General features: G+C 17.3%; 1 protein-coding gene across 1 annotated transcript in view; it reads left to right on the top strand.

Annotated features, from left to right (window-relative positions):
* Window positions 1-19,936, top strand: part of LOC111640132 (sentrin-specific protease 6-like) — a 125,813-nt gene that overhangs the window by 81,282 nt on the left and 24,595 nt on the right. Inside the window, exons 12-14 of the mRNA XM_023386130.1 lie at window positions 15,288-15,347; window positions 17,535-17,569; window positions 19,327-19,443. Of these exons, the coding sequence (XP_023241898.1) occupies window positions 15,288-15,347; window positions 17,535-17,569; window positions 19,327-19,443 (212 nt within the window). The remainder of the gene's footprint in view (window positions 1-15,287; window positions 15,348-17,534; window positions 17,570-19,326; window positions 19,444-19,936) is intronic.

Below are 19,936 nucleotides of genomic sequence, written 5' to 3'. Positions count from 1 at the left end.
TTTTTAATAGGATTTTTTTAAAAATATTAATTATTACCTGTATTTTCTTGATTTAACCTATCTCATGTTGAAATTTTTCTCTGTTGCATGTTGTCACCATGTTGAATTTTTGTTGATGTTAAGCCTAATGAAAAATTTTTTAAAAATAATAATTGTGTCTACTGTATCATTAAAAATTATTTTTTTATTTTGAAAGTTCATTTTAATATAAAAATTATGATGCATAGCGACATCTGGTATCAAAAATGTGCTGATACTGTAACGAGATATATTGGGTTTAACCCTGCGGGTCAAAGGTCACGACCCCAATATATGTTGGGAATAATACAGGTGAGGTTAAGAATCACTGATTTTGATGTCAAATTTTAAGAATTTTTGTAGTGAGAGAATTTTTAAATAATCAATTTTATTAAGTTTTTTGAAACAACAGGTTAGATAAACAATACAATTGGTAACATTTGGCAGTTTTATTTCAAAGTTATTCTGCATAAACCATGAAACCTCAATCTATTGTTTTTGGTGGGACTTGGAGGCAAAAACAACTGATGTGGGAAAACAATTAACAGGGAAAATTTATGATGTCAATGTTTTTATTATTTATCTCATATGAAACATGTACTTTCCACTGATACACCTGTATGATGGCTTTCTGTAATACAGGCCTCGGAATGGATTACTATTCTCACTGTTTTTAAATTAAGTCACTTTTTCTCAATTTTTTTGGCGATATGTCACTTTTTCTGCTGTTATTGGCAATGACATTTTTATGATGCCAAGCTATAACATGTTACTTCAGTTATTAATGAAAATACAGTTGTCCCTCTATAGTCCGATGTTTTTTAATCCGACATGCTCAGTAGTCCGACGCACCTCACGTCAAGGTACCCATCCCCGTTATGTGTCTGCTTGCACAGAAGCATGTCGCGATGTGAATCTCCCCATCCAATTCTTACTCGATGACACACATTTCGTGTGTTTTATTTTAGCAGTTCTGTTCGAACGGTTGGAGTAGAGAATATTGTAAGTTACTGCTAGCAAAACAATGCGAAATATGTAATTATTTTCGGTAATCCGGACACTTTTGGTAATCTGGCACACCTTTGGTCCCATACCTGTCGGATTATCAAGGGACAACTGTAAATAAAAACAGTGTTTTACTTTCCCTGCTTGTTATGTATACATCATGAGAAAATATTGAAATTGTGTCAGATTTTATCCTCCAAGTTTTTTGCAAATTTCCACATTTTGAGACCTGAATCCAGAAATTGCAAAAAAGAAATCTGTGTATGTTGGTGCTTATTTCATGATTATTTTCATGGATGGGGGTAATGATTAAGAAACAAAATTTAGCATGGTATCTTATATATAAAGGACATTGATGCTATTAAGTTTTGGTGGTTATAGATTCTGAAGTGGGAAGATAGATAGGGATCATGTGTATGGACCATAACTCGAGTGGAGTGGGACGGCATGAAGATTTTACTCATTATTAGCATTTATAATTTTATATAAAACTCATCTCTACCATCAAAATTAAACTATTTACAGTTTTGTAATTACAGTGGTACCTCAGGTTACGAATGCCCCAGCATACGAAATTTTCAGGATACGACATGAAATTCGAACATATTTTTGCTCCACAATACGAACAAAAACTCACCATACGACGTTACATTAGTTCGCATTTTTCATTTGTTTTTCTTATTACAGTTATTTTTTTTAATGTATTACTTGGCTTTAATTTGAGTATGTTTTTCGCGTTGGAACGAATTATTTGGTTTTACATGTAATCATATGGGAAAAGATGATCCACCTTACGACATTTTCATAATACGATCTCAGTATCGGAACGGATTAATTTCGTATCCTGAGGTACCACTGTATTAATAATATAAAATTTGTTTTTTAACAAAATCTCTTAACAGATGGCACTGCAAACTAAATTTAAATATGTTCTATTATGTCATTGTATTTTCGCTGGGAAAGTTCTGCATTTTTCATTTAATGAAATGTTTTGTTTTAACTTAAGTTTTAGTAATTCTGCTCTTAATAAAATTTTAATAAATTAAAATTTTTAATTGGTAAAAAATTTTACTTTGCAAAATTTAAGAAGTTAACTCATTAGAAAGAACAATAACTTTACAAGCAATTTTTCTCAATTTTTTCTAAGTGAGATCTGCCATATATCTTCTAATAGATGCCTTACTGGCTGACCAACCAGGCACTTATTAGTTTTACAGTTATGTTCTTCAAAAATAAAAAACCCAAGTAAAGAACAGATCAAAATATGCAGATACAGCAAAGGATAATTAACAACCCCCTTTGCTAATTTAGGTCAACTGACTAGGATACAATGCACTTGAAAACTAAACCAAAAATTCCAGACTTTCTGTTTTGCCAGAGACTGGCATCTATTAGTCTTTGCTGTAAGGCTGCATTTAATAAAATGTGAGAAGAGAGAAAAATTACACTAAAATGAACTTTTTAGACCAGAATTTGCAATCAACGACACCGTTTATGAAGAAACGAGAAATGCACACAAACGTCTCCAACCAACAAGGCGCAAGTGCGCTTCTGGAGCTATCTATCTGTGCCTGTGGCAAGTTTTGAAATAATGAAAAAAATTAAATTTTAAAAATAAAGAAAATAAAAAGTTACCCAGTTTTAAAATCTTGCTAGATGTAGTGAGAAATTTGCTAAATTAGGCTACACTGACCATTGTTTAATTTATCACGCCTATTATAATTATGTCTCCATGGCATCTATATTGTATTAGTAATATGGTGTTAGTTGTCAATAGTATGAGTTTACAACAATAGCACCGCATGATGATGATGTAAACTTATAATGTTGTCATCACATGCTATCATTGTATTGTGTTTTTCTATATACAAACATTTTACTTCAAAATCAGTAATCCAACTAAAAAACAACGAACTTATCATTTTAACAAAGATTGGGAAGACAACTACTTTGTTATTGAAAGTAAGGAGAAATAAATGTATTTACTTAATATGTAACAGTTTTTTGTCAGTGGCAAAATACATGTCGAACGTCATTACAATCTCAGTTCTTATGACGTTAGTTATCCACCTAAGTCCGAGTTAAGAAAAAGAAAATTTAATAAACTAAAATTGGGATTATCTACTCAGCAAGTATTTTTTACCAGCCATGTAAATAAAAATAAAAATGCCACTATTGTTTCCTTTAAAATTTCTCATTTGTTGGCAAAATGAAAAAATCATTTTTAGAAAGTGAACTATTGATATTTAAAGAAGCATTTCTCGTTGGAGCTGATTCATTATTTGAAGGATTTTCTAATAAGTAAGAAATTATTTCAGCAATACAAGATCTGCCATTATCAAACAATACAAGTACAAGAAGAATCCAGGTGATTTCAACAGATTTACAAAGTCAGTTGAAAAATGATTTGGAAGAATGTAAGTATTTCTCATTACAAAATTAGATGAATCAACAGATATATCAGATACAGTGTAATTGGCAGTAATGATAACAATAGTATTTAGTGATTTTAGTGTGAAAGAAGAACTATTAAAGTTACTATTAATGCAAGAGCAAACAAGGGATGAAGATATTTATATCATCTTTAAAAATTACTCAACAGAAATTAATATGCCTTTACACAAGTTATCAGCAATAATTACTGATGGTGCACCAGCAATGGTGGGCCACAATAATGGATTCATTTCCCATTGCAAGAAAGATGAATCCTTTCCAAACTTTATGTATTATCACTGCATCATACGTCAAGAATCATTATGTGCCAAAATATAATTCTTTGAACATGCCATGAATGCTGTTAAAATAATTAACAAAATTTGAGCAAATCCTTTATCACACAGATTGTTTAAAACTCTTGTAGAAAAGGACAAATCTTCCCAAGCTGACCTTGGTTAAATAAAGATGATTTTTTTTGCCAATTGGCCAATTTTTTGATCTTTTGGAAGAGATTAAAAAAATTCCTTATTTCAAAAAGTTAAACATTTGAACTTTAGACAACCTACAATGGTTAATGGCATTGGCTTTTTTAACTGACATATGTGAAAAATTGAACAGTTTAAACCTGGATCTCCAGGAAAAAAATTAACATTAGCTGAAATGATTAGCTCTATAAAAGCATTCAAAGTCAAAATACAATTTTGGATAAATAATTTGTCAAAAATTCTCTTGTACACTTTCCAAGGATGAAAAAAGTGACTGGTGAAAATAATTTTGATCTAACATTATTTATTACTCATCTTAAAAACCTTTTGGAACAGTTTGAAAGTAAATTCCAGAAATTTACCATTATTGAACCCATGGCTACAATTTTTGTAAATTTTTTTTACTACACAAGTAGACATTACTGAAACTGCTAAATCTATAGCAGAACTTCTTTAAGAAGAAGCATTAATAATTGAAGAAGAGATCTTAGATTTTCAAAATGACATCATATTAAAATCTCACGATGCAGATGAAAACTTTTGGAATTTAGTTGATCGTAAAAAGTATAATCTTTTGAAAAATGGAGCCTTCAAAATCAAATTCTGTTCAAATCAAAAAATCAGATTTTTTTTTTTAAATTAGATTTGTGTTTGCCACTAGTTTTTGCAATCTCGAATGCGCCCACACAACAAACAGGTTGAGAACCCCTGGTCCTAGACTCTGTGCAAACATTAGTTCTAAATTATGCCACTGAAGCAGACAGCACCAATAGCCAGAAACCCAATCTGTGGTATTTTTTGGTCATAATTACAAATTATGATTGCTTTATTTGTAATTACTATTAGTTAATAATGAAAATAACTTATTTTCTTCTAAACCAAAAAAAAAATTCTCAAACTAAATTATAACATCAAATGAAACAAAATCCATAAACATAAAATAAAATTTGGACTCAACTCCTTACTAATAATGAATATCATCATGGCCAAGTAATTTTATTTCAGTCGCTGTTTAGTCACTTTTTCCTTGCTGGGAGTTACTATTTTTGTTTATTTTGAAGTCATTTTCTGTTCTGAGGCCTGTTAATGTATATATATTATATTCATATATCTATATATATAATCGAGATGAGTTAATAATGATGATGATAATAATAATAAGCGCAGAGCCCAAACGGTTAGGAGTTGAAAGTTGAAATTTGGTACACAGTTAGGGTACGTCACGAAAACGCACACTAAGAAGGGATTTTTCAAAATTCCTCCCCACGGGAGAGAGAGAGGGACAAGATTAAGGCTTAACACTTCATTAATAATGGAAGTGTTAAGTAACAATGGAAGTTTTAAGTAACAATGAAATTGTTAAGAGAAAGTGATGTGCAAGACACAGACGCAGTTTTTTTCATTTTTGCGGAAAATTGAACATATTTTTAGACCCATCTAAAAATTCTCTAATTAGTCCGGAAAGGAGGACACAATTCTTGCATTCTGTGAAAACGGGTAAGGTTGACTATAACGTAATAATCTTAATCTTCACTATTGTTACTTTTGCCTGAGCAATGCTGAGCCTACCTGCTAGTATTAATATAATGTATTGTATGTTAGTACACAATACATTTTCTTACAATAAATTACAAAATTTATTCTTATTAGGTATAAGTACAAAAATAACTGTTTTGTATACAATTATGATTTTCTTGAGATTATTTCTGTGTGTTTATTCAAGTGGGTACATTATGTAACATTAAATCTGATGCTGTTCGAGTTATTTGGGGTGTACACATTATTGCTGTATCATCCTCTAAATTATCTTGGGTCTACACGTTAAGAGGTTAAATGCCATCAATAATAAAATGAAATTTAAGCCAAATGATCATTGTAATTAATTGTGTTAATTAAGTGCTATTATTAATGATTAACTATTAAGTAATTTGGTATCATGGATAAGCGTTAGACACCATCTCTTATTAAATTTAATAATTATAATAAGGTTTATTATAAATACATTAGCTTTGTGATGTTTATATATGAAATTTAAGCCTCAAATAATGATGAAACTGTAAATAAATGTAATTTATACTTTCAAATAAACATGCATTTTTTACTTTTTTTATGTTATCCTAATAGTCTATCTCTGAGTAATTTTTAGAAATCATAAAACAAAAATAATTTGAAGTACAAAATAAAGTTTTAAAAATATTTTTAACACACAGCTTTAACATGTGTTTTTTTTTTTTTTAAATATACACTTATGACGTTTTTTTATGTATTTTTTGTATGTATTGTAATTTTATGTATTTGAATGTTATGTTTAGATTATTTAAATTTATTAGGTACATAGAACAATACAAGTCCAACTTAAGTTGATAAATTACTGTCAAAATCCAGTTGTTTGCAGTGATTCTTGTACTTGTACTTGTAGAAGTTAAATGACTATAACTAGACAAATAATTCAAAAAGAAATAAATACTAAGCTTTAGTCAATTAAACAGAGAAATTCAATGCAATTTAAACTAAATATCAAATTTTTATTAAGCTAATATTATAAACTAATTTGTATAGCAACAAATTATTTGATATGTGATCTGAAATATTCTATTTACATAATCCTGTTGGAGTTAGATAACTGCTTCACCCTATTTGACTTNCAAGATGGCTGCAGAACACGTGTCGGGCTATCGACAGCAAAATAAAAAAGATATTGTATTTCGAAAGACGATGGCATCTGTCTATTATTAGATATATCGCAAGAAAAAGTATTGTATTTATTTCTAACCAAAACTTCCATTTTGTTTGTCGGTGTTCATGACTTACCGCCTAGTTATTTCAGTTTTATCGTCGTGTGTAACATCTGGGTTCTTCTCAAGTTGACTGCCTGTGCACAGTCAACTTGAGAAAAAAATTATTAAGGAAAAATTTTCTGTTAACAAACCCTTTGTTAAATATTTTGAATATCATCACTGAGTACACCTAGATGATGGGAAATCACATAGCAATGCATGGTCGGAAATGCTTTCCTGGAACTTGTTGCACGCATCATGGCAGCTGCTGGGGAAGTCCTGGACACGCCCAGTATTTTCGACCATGCGCCAGAGATGTGAGGCCTGCATCATGGCCCGGGGTTGTAATTTTGAACACCTTATTTGATTTTTGCTGTACTAAGAATAATAAACATGTTTTCTCACCCTGTTCGTGTCCTTCCTTTCTTGTGTTTTGTGTCATCACTACTGTGCCAGGAAAGTGTTTCTGACCATGCATTGTTGTGATTTCCCATTGTCTAGGTGTACTCTATCTCTCCTAAAAAATTGTAATCACTGTACTGATACACCCTGTATATATGTATCCTTAAAAAGAGTTTTGTTTTCAATAATAAAACTAATACGTTAATTTATATAATTTGCATATTTTATGTAAATTTTATCCCATTTATGCCCACTGGCATTGCTAGACTTATTANTTTTTTTTTTTTTTTTTTTTTTTTTTTTTTTTTTTTTTTTTTTTTTTTTTTTTTTTTTTTTTTTTTTTTTTTTTTTTTTTTTTTTTTTTTTTTTTTTTTTTTTTTTTTTTTTTTTTTTTTTTTTTTTTTTTTTTTTTTTTTTTTTTTTTTTTTTTTTTTTTTTTTTTTTTTTTTTTTTTTTTTTTTTTTTTTTTTTTTTTTTTTTTTTTTTTTTTTTTTTTTTTTTTTTTTTTTTTTTTTTTTTTTTTTTTTTTTTTTTTTTTTTTTTTTTTTTTTTTTTTTTTTTTTTTTTTTTTTTTTTTTTTTTTTTTTTTTTTTTTTTTTTTTTTTTTTTTTTTTTTTTTTTTTTTTTTTTTTTTTTTTTTTTTTTTTTTTTTTTTTTTTTTTTTTTTTTTTTTTTTTTTTTTTTTTTTTTTTTTTTTTTTTTTTTTTTTTTTTTTTTTTTTTTTTTTTTTTTTTTTTTTTTTTTTTTTTTTTTTTTTTTTTTTTTTTTTTTTTTTTTTTTTTTTTTTTTTTTTTTTTTTTTTTTTTTTTTTTTTTTTTTTTTTTTTTTTTTTTTTTTTTTTTTTTTTTTTTTTTTTTTTTTTTTTTTTTTTTTTTTTTTTTTTTTTTTTTTTTTTTTTTTTTTTTTTTTTTTTTTTTTTTTTTTTTTTTTTTTTTTTTTTTTTTTTTTTTTTTTTTTTTTTTTTTTTTTTTTTTTTTTTTTTTTTTTTTTTTTTTTTTTTTTTTTTTTTTTTTTTTTTTTTTTTTTTTTTTTTTTTTTTTTTTTTTTTTTTTTTTTTTTTTTTTTTTTTTTTTTTTTTTTTTTTTTTTTTTTTTTTTTTTTTTTTTTTTTTTTTTTTTTTTTTTTTTTTTTTTTTTTTTTTTTTTTTTTTTTTTTTTTTTTTTTTTTTTTTTTTTTTTTTTTTTTTTTTTTTTTTTTTTTTTTTTTTTTTTTTTTTTTTTTTTTTTTTTTTTTTTTTTTTTTTTTTTTTTTTTTTTTTTTTTTTTTTTTTTTTTTTTTTTTTTTTTTTTTTTTTTTTTTTTTTTTTTTTTTTTTTTTTTTTTTTTTTTTTTTTTTTTTTTTTTTTTTTTTTTTTTTTTTTTTTTTTTTTTTTTTTTTTTTTTTTTTTTTTTTTTTTTTTTTTTTTTTTTTTTTTTTTTTTTTTTTTTTTTTTTTTTTTTTTTTTTTTTTTTTTTTTTTTTTTTTTTTTTTTTTTTTTTTTTTTTTTTTTTTTTTTTTTTTTTTTTTTTTTTTTTTTTTTTTTTTTTTTTTTTTTTTTTTTTTTTTTTTTTTTTTTTTTTTTTTTTTTTTTTTTTTTTTTTTTTTTTTTTTTTTTTTTTTTTTTTTTTTTTTTTTTTTTTTTTTTTTTTTTTTTTTTTTTTTTTTTTTTTTTTTTTTTTTTTTTTTTTTTTTTTTTTTTTTTTTTTTTTTTTTTTTTTTTTTTTTTTTTTTTTTTTTTTTTTTTTTTTTTTTTTTTTTTTTTTTTTTTTTTTTTTTTTTTTTTTTTTTTTTTTTTTTTTTTTTTTTTTTTTTTTTTTTTTTTTTTTTTTTTTTTTTTTTTTTTTTTTTTTTTTTTTTTTTTTTTTTTTTTTTTTTTTTTTTTTTTTTTTTTTTTTTTTTTTTTTTTTTTTTTTTTTTTTTTTTTTTTTTTTTTTTTTTTTTTTTTTTTTTTTTTTTTTTTTTTTTTTTTTTTTTTTTTTTTTTTTTTTTTTTTTTTTTTTTTTTTTTTTTTTTTTTTTTTTTTTTTTTTTTTTTTTTTTTTTTTTTTTTTTTTTTTTTTTTTTTTTTTTTTTTTTTTTTTTTTTTTTTTTTTTTTTTTTTTTTTTTTTTTTTTTTTTTTTTTTTTTTTTTTTTTTTTTTTTTTTTTTTTTTTTTTTTTTTTTTTTTTTTTTTTTTTTTTTTTTTTTTTTTTTTTTTTTTTTTTTTTTTTTTTTTTTTTTTTTTTTTTTTTTTTTTTTTTTTTTTTTTTTTTTTTTTTTTTTTTTTTTTTTTTTTTTTTTTTTTTTTTTTTTTTTTTTTTTTTTTTTTTTTTTTTTTTTTTTTTTTTTTTTTTTTTTTTTTTTTTTTTTTTTTTTTTTTTTTTTTTTTTTTTTTTTTTTTTTTTTTTTTTTTTTTTTTTTTTTTTTTTTTTTTTTTTTTTTTTTTTTTTTTTTTTTTTTTTTTTTTTTTTTTTTTTTTTTTTTTTTTTTTTTTTTTTTTTTTTTTTTTTTTTTTTTTTTTTTTTTTTTTTTTTTTTTTTTTTTTTTTTTTTTTTTTTTTTTTTTTTTTTTTTTTTTTTTTTTTTTTTTTTTTTTTTTTTTTTTTTTTTTTTTTTTTTTTTTTTTTTTTTTTTTTTTTTTTTTTTTTTTTTTTTTTTTTTTTTTTTTTTTTTTTTTTTTTTTTTTTTTTTTTTTTTTTTTTTTTTTTTTTTTTTTTTTTTTTTTTTTTTTTTTTTTTTTTTTTTTTTTTTTTTTTTTTTTTTTTTTTTTTTTTTTTTTTTTTTTTTTTTTTTTTTTTTTTTTTTTTTTTTTTTTTTTTTTTTTTTTTTTTTTTTTTTTTTTTTTTTTTTTTTTTTTTTTTTTTTTTTTTTTTTTTTTTTTTTTTTTTTTTTTTTTTTTTTTTTTTTTTTTTTTTTTTTTTTTTTTTTTTTTTTTTTTTTTTTTTTTTTTTTTTTTTTTTTTTTTTTTTTTTTTTTTTTTTTTTTTTTTTTTTTTTTTTTTTTTTTTTTTTTTTTTTTTTTTTTTTTTTTTTTTTTTTTTTTTTTTTTTTTTTTTTTTTTTTTTTTTTTTTTTTTTTTTTTTTTTTTTTTTTTTTTTTTTTTTTTTTTTTTTTTTTTTTTTTTTTTTTTTTTTTTTTTTTTTTTTTTTTTTTTTTTTTTTTTTTTTTTTTTTTTTTTTTTTTTTTTTTTTTTTTTTTTTTTTTTTTTTTTTTTTTTTTTTTTTTTTTTTTTTTTTTTTTTTTTTTTTTTTTTTTTTTTTTTTTTTTTTTTTTTTTTTTTTTTTTTTTTTTTTTTTTTTTTTTTTTTTTTTTTTTTTTTTTTTTTTTTTTTTTTTTTTTTTTTTTTTTTTTTTTTTTTTTTTTTTTTTTTTTTTTTTTTTTTTTTTTTTTTTTTTTTTTTTTTTTTTTTTTTTTTTTTTTTTTTTTTTTTTTTTTTTTTTTTTTTTTTTTTTTTTTTTTTTTTTTTTTTTTTTTTTTTTTTTTTTTTTTTTTTTTTTTTTTTTTTTTTTTTTTTTTTTTTTTTTTTTTTTTTTTTTTTTTTTTTTTTTTTTTTTTTTTTTTTTTTTTTTTTTTTTTTTTTTTTTTTTTTTTTTTTTTTTTTTTTTTTTTTTTTTTTTTTTTTTTTTTTTTTTTTTTTTTTTTTTTTTTTTTTTTTTTTTTTTTTTTTTTTTTTTTTTTTTTTTTTTTTTTTTTTTTTTTTTTTTTTTTTTTTTTTTTTTTTTTTTTTTTTTTTTTTTTTTTTTTTTTTTTTTTTTTTTTTTTTTTTTTTTTTTTTTTTTTTTTTTTTTTTTTTTTTTTTTTTTTTTTTTTTTTTTTTTTTTTTTTTTTTTTTTTTTTTTTTTTTTTTTTTTTTTTTTTTTTTTTTTTTTTTTTTTTTTTTTTTTTTTTTTTTTTTTTTTTTTTTTTTTTTTTTTTTTTTTTTTTTTTTTTTTTTTTTTTTTTTTTTTTTTTTTTTTTTTTTTTTTTTTTTTTTTTTTTTTTTTTTTTTTTTTTTTTTTTTTTTTTTTTTTTTTTTTTTTTTTTTTTTTTTTTTTTTTTTTTTTTTTTTTTTTTTTTTTTTTTTTTTTTTTTTTTTTTTTTTTTTTTTTTTTTTTTTTTTTTTTTTTTTTTTTTTTTTTTTTTTTTTTTTTTTTTTTTTTTTTTTTTTTTTTTTTTTTTTTTTTTTTTTTTTTTTTTTTTTTTTTTTTTTTTTTTTTTTTTTTTTTTTTTTTTTTTTTTTTTTTTTTTTTTTTTTTTTTTTTTTTTTTTTTTTTTTTTTTTTTTTTTTTTTTTTTTTTTTTTTTTTTTTTTTTTTTTTTTTTTTTTTTTTTTTTTTTTTTTTTTTTTTTTTTTTTTTTTTTTTTTTTTTTTTTTTTTTTTTTTTTTTTTTTTTTTTTTTTTTTTTTTTTTTTTTTTTTTTTTTTTTTTTTTTTTTTTTTTTTTTTTTTTTTTTTTTTTTTTTTTTTTTTTTTTTTTTTTTTTTTTTTTTTTTTTTTTTTTTTTTTTTTTTTTTTTTTTTTTTTTTTTTTTTTTTTTTTTTTTTTTTTTTTTTTTTTTTTTTTTTTTTTTTTTTTTTTTTTTTTTTTTTTTTTTTTTTTTTTTTTTTTTTTTTTTTTTTTTTTTTTTTTTTTTTTTTTTTTTTTTTTTTTTTTTTTTTTTTTTTTTTTTTTTTTTTTTTTTTTTTTTTTTTTTTTTTTTTTTTTTTTTTTTTTTTTTTTTTTTTTTTTTTTTTTTTTTTTTTTTTTTTTTTTTTTTTTTTTTTTTTTTTTTTTTTTTTTTTTTTTTTTTTTTTTTTTTTTTTTTTTTTTTTTTTTTTTTTTTTTTTTTTTTTTTTTTTTTTTTTTTTTTTTTTTTTTTTTTTTTTTTTTTTTTTTTTTTTTTTTTTTTTTTTTTTTTTTTTTTTTTTTTTTTTTTTTTTTTTTTTTTTTTTTTTTTTTTTTTTTTTTTTTTTTTTTTTTTTTTTTTTTTTTTTTTTTTTTTTTTTTTTTTTTTTTTTTTTTTTTTTTTTTTTTTTTTTTTTTTTTTTTTTTTTTTTTTTTTTTTTTTTTTTTTTTTTTTTTTTTTTTTTTTTTTTTTTTTTTTTTTTTTTTTTTTTTTTTTTTTTTTTTTTTTTTTTTTTTTTTTTTTTTTTTTTTTTTTTTTTTTTTTTTTTTTTTTTTTTTTTTTTTTTTTTTTTTTTTTTTTTTTTTTTTTTTTTTTTTTTTTTTTTTTTTTTTTTTTTTTTTTTTTTTTTTTTTTTTTTTTTTTTTTTTTTTTTTTTTTTTTTTTTTTTTTTTTTTTTTTTTTTTTTTTTTTTTTTTTTTTTTTTTTTTTTTTTTTTTTTTTTTTTTTTTTTTTTTTTTTTTTTTTTTTTTTTTTTTTTTTTTTTTTTTTTTTTTTTTTTTTTTTTTTTTTTTTTTTTTTTTTTTTTTTTTTTTTTTTTTTTTTTTTTTTTTTTTTTTTTTTTTTTTTTTTTTTTTTTTTTTTTTTTTTTTTTTTTTTTTTTTTTTTTTTTTTTTTTTTTTTTTTTTTTTTTTTTTTTTTTTTTTTTTTTTTTTTTTTTTTTTTTTTTTTTTTTTTTTTTTTTTTTTTTTTTTTTTTTTTTTTTTTTTTTTTTTTTTTTTTTTTTTTTTTTTTTTTTTTTTTTTTTTTTTTTTTTTTTTTTTTTTTTTTTTTTTTTTTTTTTTTTTTTTTTTTTTTTTTTTTTTTTTTTTTTTTTTTTTTTTTTTTTTTTTTTTTTTTTTTTTTTTTTTTTTTTTTTTTTTTTTTTTTTTTTTTTTTTTTTTTTTTTTTTTTTTTTTTTTTTTTTTTTTTTTTTTTTTTTTTTTTTTTTTTTTTTTTTTTTTTTTTTTTTTTTTTTTTTTTTTTTTTTTTTTTTTTTTTTTTTTTTTTTTTTTTTTTTTTTTTTTTTTTTTTTTTTTTTTTTTTTTTTTTTTTTTTTTTTTTTTTTTTTTTTTTTTTTTTTTTTTTTTTTTTTTTTTTTTTTTTTTTTTTTTTTTTTTTTTTTTTTTTTTTTTTTTTTTTTTTTTTTTTTTTTTTTTTTTTTTTTTTTTTTTTTTTTTTTTTTTTTTTTTTTTTTTTTTTTTTTTTTTTTTTTTTTTTTTTTTTTTTTTTTTTTTTTTTTTTTTTTTTTTTTTTTTTTTTTTTTTTTTTTTTTTTTTTTTTTTTTTTTTTTTTTTTTTTTTTTTTTTTTTTTTTTTTTTTTTTTTTTTTTTTTTTTTTTTTTTTTTTTTTTTTTTTTTTTTTTTTTTTTTTTTTTTTTTTTTTTTTTTTTTTTTTTTTTTTTTTTTTTTTTTTTTTTTTTTTTTTTTTTTTTTTTTTTTTTTTTTTTTTTTTTTTTTTTTTTTTTTTTTTTTTTTTTTTTTTTTTTTTTTTTTTTTTTTTTTTTTTTTTTTTTTTTTTTTTTTTTTTTTTTTTTTTTTTTTTTTTTTTTTTTTTTTTTTTTTTTTTTTTTTTTTTTTTTTTTTTTTTTTTTTTTTTTTTTTTTTTTTTTTTTTTTTTTTTTTTTTTTTTTTTTTTTTTTTTTTTTTTTTTTTTTTTTTTTTTTTTTTTTTTTTTTTTTTTTTTTTTTTTTTTTTTTTTTTTTTTTTTTTTTTTTTTTTTTTTTTTTTTTTTTTTTTTTTTTTTTTTTTTTTTTTTTTTTTTTTTTTTTTTTTTTTTTTTTTTTTTTTTTTTTTTTTTTTTTTTTTTTTTTTTTTTTTTTTTTTTTTTTTTTTTTTTTTTTTTTTTTTTTTTTTTTTTTTTTTTTTTTTTTTTTTTTTTTTTTTTTTTTTTTTTTTTTTTTTTTTTTTTTTTTTTTTTTTTTTTTTTTTTTTTTTTTTTTTTTTTTTTTTTTTTTTTTTTTTTTTTTTTTTTTTTTTTTTTTTTTTTTTTTTTTTTTTTTTTTTTTTTTTTTTTTTTTTTTTTTTTTTTTTTTTTTTTTTTTTTTTTTTTTTTTTTTTTTTTTTTTTTTTTTTTTTTTTTTTTTTTTTTTTTTTTTTTTTTTTTTTTTTTTTTTTTTTTTTTTTTTTTTTTTTTTTTTTTTTTTTTTTTTTTTTTTTTTTTTTTTTTTTTTTTTTTTTTTTTTTTTTTTTTTTTTTTTTTTTTTTTTTTTTTTTTTTTTTTTTTTTTTTTTTTTTTTTTTTTTTTTTTTTTTTTTTTTTTTTTTTTTTTTTTTTTTTTTTTTTTTTTTTTTTTTTTTTTTTTTTTTTTTTTTTTTTTTTTTTTTTTTTTTTTTTTTTTTTTTTTTTTTTTTTTTTTTTTTTTTTTTTTTTTTTTTTTTTTTTTTTTTTTTTTTTTTTTTTTTTTTTTTTTTTTTTTTTTTTTTTTTTTTTTTTTTTTTTTTTTTTTTTTTTTTTTTTTTTTTTTTTTTTTTTTTTTTTTTTTTTTTTTTTTTTTTTTTTTTTTTTTTTTTTTTTTTTTTTTTTTTTTTTTTTTTTTTTTTTTTTTTTTTTTTTTTTTTTTTTTTTTTTTTTTTTTTTTTTTTTTTTTTTTTTTTTTTTTTTTTTTTTTTTTTTTTTTTTTTTTTTTTTTTTTTTTTTTTTTTTTTTTTTTTTTTTTTTTTTTTTTTTTTTTTTTTTTTTTTTTTTTTTTTTTTTTTTTTTTTTTTTTTTTTTTTTTTTTTTTTTTTTTTTTTTTTTTTTTTTTTTTTTTTTTTTTTTTTTTTTTTTTTTTTTTTTTTTTTTTTTTTTTTTTTTTTTTTTTTTTTTTTTTTTTTTTTTTTTTTTTTTTTTTTTTTTTTTTTTTTTTTTTTTTTTTTTTTTTTTTTTTTTTTTTTTTTTTTTTTTTTTTTTTTTTTTTTTTTTTTTTTTTTTTTTTTTTTTTTTTTTTTTTTTTTTTTTTTTTTTTTTTTTTTTTTTTTTTTTTTTTTTTTTTTTTTTTTTTTTTTTTTTTTTTTTTTTTTTTTTTGAGAACTAAGTGCCATGATAATATAGATTATGAAGTTTGCAGCTTATTAATAATATATTCAATATTTTATTCTATTTGAATTTTTTCTCTAAGAGAAGAGGAATTTTTTTTTTATTGTGAAATATTAGGTAATAAAAACAAACATATCAGATCTAAAATAAAATTTCAAGAATATAAAGAGAAATATATTCGTGATAAATATAATAATAATGTAGCATTAAAATGAAAGTAGGTGTGCAAAACGTTAATATGAATATATTAGGTAATCTTGTTTAAGTAAAATTTATGACTTATTTTATTTAAAATATTAACTGCTTATTTAAATTTAATTACATAAAAGTGTAACATGAATTATTTTTGTCAGCAACAGATGAAATCCAGTATGATCACTTCTGTAATCACTCGTTCACAAGCATCTATACAAGTATGTCATATTTATATGTTTCTTAATCTATAATAATTGTAGACTTAAGTTCTGTTAATAAGACTTCTGTTCGAACCAGCTAATAAGACAAACAAATAAATTCAGGTCATTTTTCTTACTTTCATTGATTTCTGCATTCATTTCATTCCTTGACATATAGCATTTAATGTAACTACAATGAAGCTTTTCTTGATCTATTTCCAAAAGAATTATTTAAGTTAGAGAAAGTTGAAAGTTAGAAACAGAAAAGTCATTCCTTTCTTTATTAAGGAGGATCCAGTCTTGTTGAGCTATAGATGAAGTTAATAACAGATAGTATAATAAGTAATGTTGTGTTTCAGAGCACATAATCTCAAGAATTTTGACCATGTTATATGAGTAGAATTGAAATAATGAAAAAGAATCGGTTGTAATTTACATACTTTGTGCAATAGGATTGAAATATCTGAAGTGCAAAAGCTATAAAAACAAATTAGAAAAGAGCAGAATCTAAAAATCAACAATGCTGAAAATAGATTAAATAAAGTGGTAACATTTTATAGAAACATAACTCCTATTGCTGCAATTGTGTTTACTTAATTTTTCCCCTCTTTTATAAAAAAAATAGTTGTATTCCTCCTCAAAAGCCTTCTTCTCTGCTTGTACCAATTTCACAACAGAACCAAAATTTACTAGCCTATTCCAGTATCATCAGCCATGTTGAAAATTTTTGAACTATGCCTGTTTAACTGCATATAGAGAAACTCATTATAAATAGACTTTTTCCAATGCAACATTATGGTCTCACCAAGCATTTCCACTACCATCAGTTTAATAGCAATACAATCTATAATTTTGAAACTTTTAGAAAAAGTTAATTTGTATATACTATATATACTTAAAGCCTTTGATTCAATCATACTAGCTCATTTACTCAACATATTAAACAATGATTTCCAAATAGATAAGTCTTGTCTACTGACTTAATAATTATTTTTCAATTAGCTCTTTTAAAATTAGTGATTATTATAACTTTTTAGATTTTTGCTGCTTTGTGAAATACAACAGTAATTGTTTTAAATAATTTTCTTATTCACTACCTACATTAAATTTAACTGCACTCCAAAGTTCTTGCTTATGTTATTGATAAATTAACTGATAATGACCCACAATTACTACAATTTGATTTAACTATTCTGTATAACAGATTCTGCCATGAATATTAATAAAAGCATTGCCATGTGCTTTTTTATATTTGTATTTCCTAATTATCTGTGTTTAAGAGTAATATTTGATGATAAACTTTATTAAAGTTCTGAGACAGGAGAATATGATATTCTTTACTGGTAATTTTTAAATATGATAAAGAAAAGTTAGTTAAACATTTTACTATTTGACAGAGAATGTTGTAGCAACATTAATTAAATGGTATTGTCTTATCTGATAATATTTTTCTTTGTGTACCATTCCATCAAACTCAAAATATGTCTTGATTATATTAATTGCCATGTCACCTCAGTATTTTCTCTCACTTATTTTGTTTTGTGTTATTGAAAATGTACAAAATTATTGAAGACTTATTACATTTAGAATTTCATAAATATAAGGAAATCTACATAAAAACTGTTACATCATTGGGCTGCAATTTGAAAAAAATTGTAGACCTATAAATTCCCACCATTGTCTGTTCAGTGTCTGTCCTTTCTTAATCTCGAGAACAGAGTTAGATAGATGAAAGACAAGACCAGATATGGAAACCTCGGGCTGGAGGCCTTAGTTAATTATATATGAACTTCTGATGTAAACCGAAAAAGTCACATTATTTCAGTTCAATAAATAATTGCTCTTTTTATATAATTTTATCATACTTTTTATTCCTTATATTTTATTCTTTTATTTCTTCTTGATTAATGTTATAAATGGGAAGTTTTCCTTGTCTCATGGCATTACGTCTATTGTATAAATGAATGAATGAAAAACATTACTGCTATTAGAGCAGATAGAAACAAAACTTTAATGTTTTTGAAAATAAGCAGATTTTAAATTATTTGATTTTGTTAAAAATGTCTATAATAACAGTTTTAAAGACAAAAATTAATAAAATTACAATACTATTTATGATTTATCTAACAGCAAATAAAACCATTTATGTGAAAATTATTTTGTTTATTTGTTTATTAATGTTATATATTTTAATTTTTCTTACAGATATCAATGTATTCACCAAAGAAACCTGTTATAAAGTAAGTAATATTCACAACTAAGTAAGATAAGTGTTCACTGAAATATCACTGAAATATATAAATGTAGAAAAAAATACATATTATTTATTTATCTTAAATATTTATTACAATGATATATTTTAATAATTTTAATATTCATTCTTATTACATTTCTATCTTTTGTTCTCTCTTAATTTTTCATTGTAACATTCTTTTTCTTTTTGAAGTCTGAGGAAGGCCTGTTAATCAGTATTTAATCACACATTAACCAAATAAGATTGTATGCTTAGAATGTTTAATTATTTTATCATTTAAGAAACAAAATTTTTAAATGCAATATTTAAATCTTCATAGAAAATAGAAAAACTTTATAATTTGTTCATTTTTCTACTTTAAAATTTAAAAAAAATTTTTAATGCTGTTTTAAGCAAAAGTTGTGATAAAAGATTCTTTATATGCTCATTTAAATATTGTCAAAGTACCAACTGACATTTAAAAGTTCAATAGAAGTAGTTAAGTAATAAGATGTATAAATTTTATAACTAATGTATTTAAGTTAGTGTTAATTAAAAACATTATATTACAATTAAAACAAAAAATAGATATATTTGCTTGCATATTACTGATATTTATTATTCATTATTTTTGAATTAACACTATGTATTTTTTAATAGAAAAAAAGTTTTTGTTACTTATATCAGATTTTTTTATAATTCCCTCATATATAGCTGATGATATTTATAAAAAAATTTTGATTTCTAATTATTATAGGTCTTATAGAAATTATTGATATTTACTATGTTAATTATGAAATGCTTTTTAAAATTCAAGNATTGAATGAAGATACTTAATCAAAAAATATTCAAATAAACCAATTATTTTATGTTTACATAAAAGTAAGAGTTTCTGGATTTTAATATTACTTGACTTACATAGTAAATGTGTACAAAAGAGAAAATTGTAGAAAATCAAATATGTAGGATTTGTTAAGTGAAATCTGTTAATATTTAATAGCTTATGTAAAAATTAATAAATAGAAATATGAAAGATTCAATCAATACATAAAAATTGATTAATGAAATATTCTTCAAGGATGAATCAAATTTTAATTTTACAGATATTCTAAAATCTACATTATACTCTTAAATATATTTTTCTTAATATTCATTTTATGATTAAAATATATTTTAATGACTACTGTAAAGAATTATAATGGCTTTCCTTATTTGCTAATCTTTCATTTCTGTATCAACTCATCTAAATAGCTTAGCAGGAAAAACGTTATAAAATAATTTAAAAAAAAAATGCAGTATCAGTTTACATTTAAAAATTATATATCATATTTACATTATAATAAATACATCCTTTGAATGCTTTTTTTTCTAGATCCTTGTAATATATCGCTTACCAGTTGCTCATTATACTTGTCAAAACTTTAAAAATAATGAACTTAAGGATTTTACATTATAGAAAAGGCATAGATATGATAATCTAATGCTTACTTTCATGTATACATATATTAATAATAATGAACTTAAGGATTTTACATTATAGAAAAGGCATAGATATGATAATCTAATGCTTACTTTCCAGTATACATATATTAATATTAATTATACAATATGTACAATTATTTTTTGAATTTTTTTTTCCATATTGTTGATTATACTGAAGTTTTGATTGAGAGCTTGTTGCATTTGTAATGTAAATAGAGATTATATTGATATATTGTTTAATGCTTAAGTACTTACTGACATTATTTAATAATTTATCTGTAGGCTCCTTACCTATCCTCCTCCACCACAAACTGGAGGTATTACAATTACATCAGAAGATTTAGAGTGCCTAAATACTGGAGAATTTCTCAATGATGTTATAATTGATTTTTACTTGAAGTAAGTTTATAGTTTATTAATGTAAATAATAATAATTAGAGTTTTTTCATTAATACTTTTTACTCTGTGAACCCTAGAGATGGCAGTATCTAAAAATTTTCAAGAAATTTTCATAGTCAATATTTTCTTTAAATTATATTTTTTATGCTATTTTATCAAACCACAGTTTTTTTATGTTATATTCTTACTATATAGATCAGGGGTGTCCAACCCGCGGGCCGCATGCGGCCCAAGGCAAGTTACAATGCGGCCCAATAAACGTGTAAATAAAACCGACAAATGTTTTAATTTATTATTATTTATTTATTTCAACGGCATAAACTCAAAAAAAAGTTTCACAAAGCCGTAAACCTTTATTCATATTTTATTTTTGAATGGAAAGAAAATATTTTCAAATACTTGGAGATGTGTGAATGCGGAAGGATTACTAAATAAAGCTGGAGTTGTGACTCAAAGGATTATAGACCCAAATTTGGGAAAAGGAGGGAAAGAT

The sequence above is a fragment of the Centruroides sculpturatus genome, unplaced genomic scaffold (genome assembly GCF_000671375.1).
Source record: "Centruroides sculpturatus isolate CEXI.00-Female unplaced genomic scaffold, Cexi_2.0 scaffold1175, whole genome shotgun sequence".
NCBI lineage: Eukaryota > Metazoa > Arthropoda > Arachnida > Scorpiones > Buthidae > Centruroides > Centruroides sculpturatus.
This window is presented reverse-complemented; position numbering and strand designations above follow the sequence as displayed.